Source organism: Otolemur garnettii, unplaced genomic scaffold (genome assembly GCF_000181295.1).
Source record: "Otolemur garnettii isolate 467f Iridium unplaced genomic scaffold, OtoGar3 scaffold00364, whole genome shotgun sequence".
NCBI lineage: Eukaryota > Metazoa > Chordata > Mammalia > Primates > Galagidae > Otolemur > Otolemur garnettii.
The window spans coordinates 131085-133853 of NW_003852759.1; the positions used below are offsets into that span (position 1 = coordinate 131085).

Genomic DNA, 2769 nt, shown 5'->3' on the forward strand with positions numbered 1-2769 from the left:
AACACTTTTTGCACTTTGTTCAGGAAGTTTGCCCTTGGTTTCCCCATGGAAGGCACTGTTAATGCCACCACTTGGGAGAAAGTGGGAGAAAAGTTACATTCTCATTATATAGCCCATGGGCCCTCTAAAATTCTTTTTTTTTTTTTTTGAGACAGAGCCTCAAGCTCTGTAGAGAGCTGAGGCATCACAGCTCACACCAACTTCCATCTCCTGCCTCTGCCTCCCAAGCAGCTGGGACTACAGGTGCCCTTCTTTTTTTTTTTTTCTCATTTTATTTTTATTAAGCACTATATAACATACTGCATGCTACATAAGACGCTGTATGACCTTCTAGTAGGGGTAGATGACCATTACTGAGTTATTTTTTCATCCATCAGGAATATGCTTCCTTAATCAATGTTCTCCAAACCCTACGACACATAGTAGCGATTAACTCCAGAGATGAACCTATCTCTTTCCATCAAGTGCCATTGTTGCACATAATAAGCAACTCTTTTTTCCTTGCCACTGTTGGCGAACCTGTTGATATACACAGTCACCACTCCGGGGATGACCAAACAAATGCCCATGGCAGCAAGTCCAGGGAGAATCTCGAACCACATCTCGACACGGTTACTGCGGCCAATATTCCACTCTACAGGTGCCCTTCATAACACCCAGTTTTTGTTGCAGTTTGGCTGGGGTCAGGTTTGAACCCGCCACCTTCAGTATATGGGGCCAGAGCCCTAACCATTAAGCCACAGGCACAGCTTGCCTGTTAACACTTTCAAAAATAAATTTCTTAACATAAATCAGTGATTACCCCTGAAAACTGCAAAAGAAAGCAGCAGGCAGCTGCAAAAAGATCCTCCTCCAAAGATCAAAAGGAATTCTACACTGAGCTAAAATAACCTTGAAAACAACTATGTAACAGGTAATAGCATCCTGGTTTCTTGAGAAGTAGAACCATTAACTCTTTCTACCCTTTGTTATAACTGTTAACTGTGCAGCTGTAATTAAGCTAAGGACAAAAGTATGATAAAGTTTGGAAAAAGGTGTTTCCCCAAAACTCAGTATTTCACACCTTGAGGCACCTGATTTCTCACAATTAAAGGTTCCTTCCCCTAAATTCTAAACTGTTCTGGTAAATGCTATGTAAGTGCTGCAGAAGCCTAGTGGTCACCTGAACAGGCGGGGCTCAGAGTGCAGTGCTCTAACACTCCTAGCAGTGCTGCTAGATTTCTCCTGGGACTTTTGGAATTCTGCTTTCACACATCCATTGTCCCCAATCACTTTGGTCCACCTGCTTCATTTTGGTTGTGTAGTGAAAACTTTAATTCTCATTAATTCTAATTTTATTCTCAAAGAATTCAGTGTTTCTATATCTGGTGTATGTTACAAAAACTCAAGCTTCAAACTCAAAAAATAGTCCATAGGACTTTTTTTTTTTTTTTTTTTTTTTTTTTTGAGACAGAGCCTCCAGCTGTCGCCCTGGGTATAGTGCAGTGGCATCACAACTCATAGCAACCTCCAACTCCTGGGCTTAAGCAATTCTCTCTTTTTTTTTTTATTGAATGGTAACTATGTACAGCAATTCTCTTGCCTCAGCCTCCCAAGTAGCTGGGACTGCAGGCGCCCACCACAATGCCTGGCTATTTTTTGGTTGTAGTTGTCATTGTTGTTTGGCAGGCCCGGGCTGGATTTGAACCTGCCAGCTCTGGTGTATGTAGCTAGAGCCTTAGCTGCTTGAGCTACAGGCGATGAGCCCATTGGGACATATTTTATCTAACTAATCTCAATATAGGTACCCACCTATAACTAAAAGACAGTAACAATTTTATTATAACATGGCCAGGCCAATGTATATGTCATCTTAATTCTACAGAAAAATGGCCTTTCAATGGATCCTTAAAGAATTATAATAATATTACATTATTTAAAATAACAAGTCTGTTTAAAATACTTAGATTTGTTTTTTCTTAATAAAATCTGGGGTAGGATGCCTGTGGCTCAAAGGGGTAGGGCACCGGCCCCATATGCCAGAGGTGGCCAGTTCAAACCCAGCCCCGGCCAAAAACTGCAAAAAAAGATTTTTATTAATAAAATTTATAAGTCTAAAAACAATAATTAAAACTATTTACGGGCAGCGCCTGTGGTTCAGTGAGTAGGGCGCTGGCCCCATATACCGAGGGTGGTGGGTTCAAACCCAGCCCCAGCCACACTGCAACAAAAAACTAGCTGGGCGTTGTGGTGGGCACCTATAGTGCCAACTACTCAGGAGGCTGAGGCAAGGGAATTCCCTAAGCCCAGGAGTTGGAGGTTGCTGTGAGCTGTGCAACACTACGGCACTCTACCGTAAGCTATAAAGTGAAACTGTCTCCACAAAAAAAAATTAATAATAAAATTAATTTAAAAATTAATAATCTAAATACAAAATATTTTTTAAAGTATTTAAAGCTGGGAAACAAAGTCTATATGTCTGTCTGTATGTCACTACATGTCTATAATATAGGCACTGTATGTCTATAGGCACTGTATGTCACTACAGTGCCTATAATATCTCAGTATCAAAACATACAAAAGTGGCTCGGCGCCTATAGCTCAGGGGTTAGGGCTGAAGGGTTTGAACCCAGCCCAGGCCTGCCAAACAACAATGGCAACTACAACAAAAAAATGGCCGAGTGTTGTGGCAGGCACATCCCGGCTACTTGGGAGGCTAAGGCAAGAGAATAGCTTAAGCCCGAGAGTTGGAGGTTTATGTGAACTGTGAGGCCATGGCACTCTACCAAG

The 2769-nt window shown here is 41.7% G+C and overlaps 1 protein-coding gene across 1 annotated transcript; it reads right to left on the reverse strand.

The window, feature by feature from the left end:
* Positions 1-252: 252 nt before the first annotated feature.
* Positions 253-635, reverse strand: LOC111722776 (NADH dehydrogenase [ubiquinone] 1 alpha subcomplex subunit 1-like). Its single transcript, XM_023509111.1, has one exon. The coding sequence runs from the start codon at positions 600-602 to the stop codon at positions 411-413; it is 192 nt and encodes a 63-aa protein (XP_023364879.1). The 5' UTR covers positions 603-635; the 3' UTR covers positions 253-410.
* Between the last annotated feature and the right edge of the window lie 2134 nt (positions 636-2769).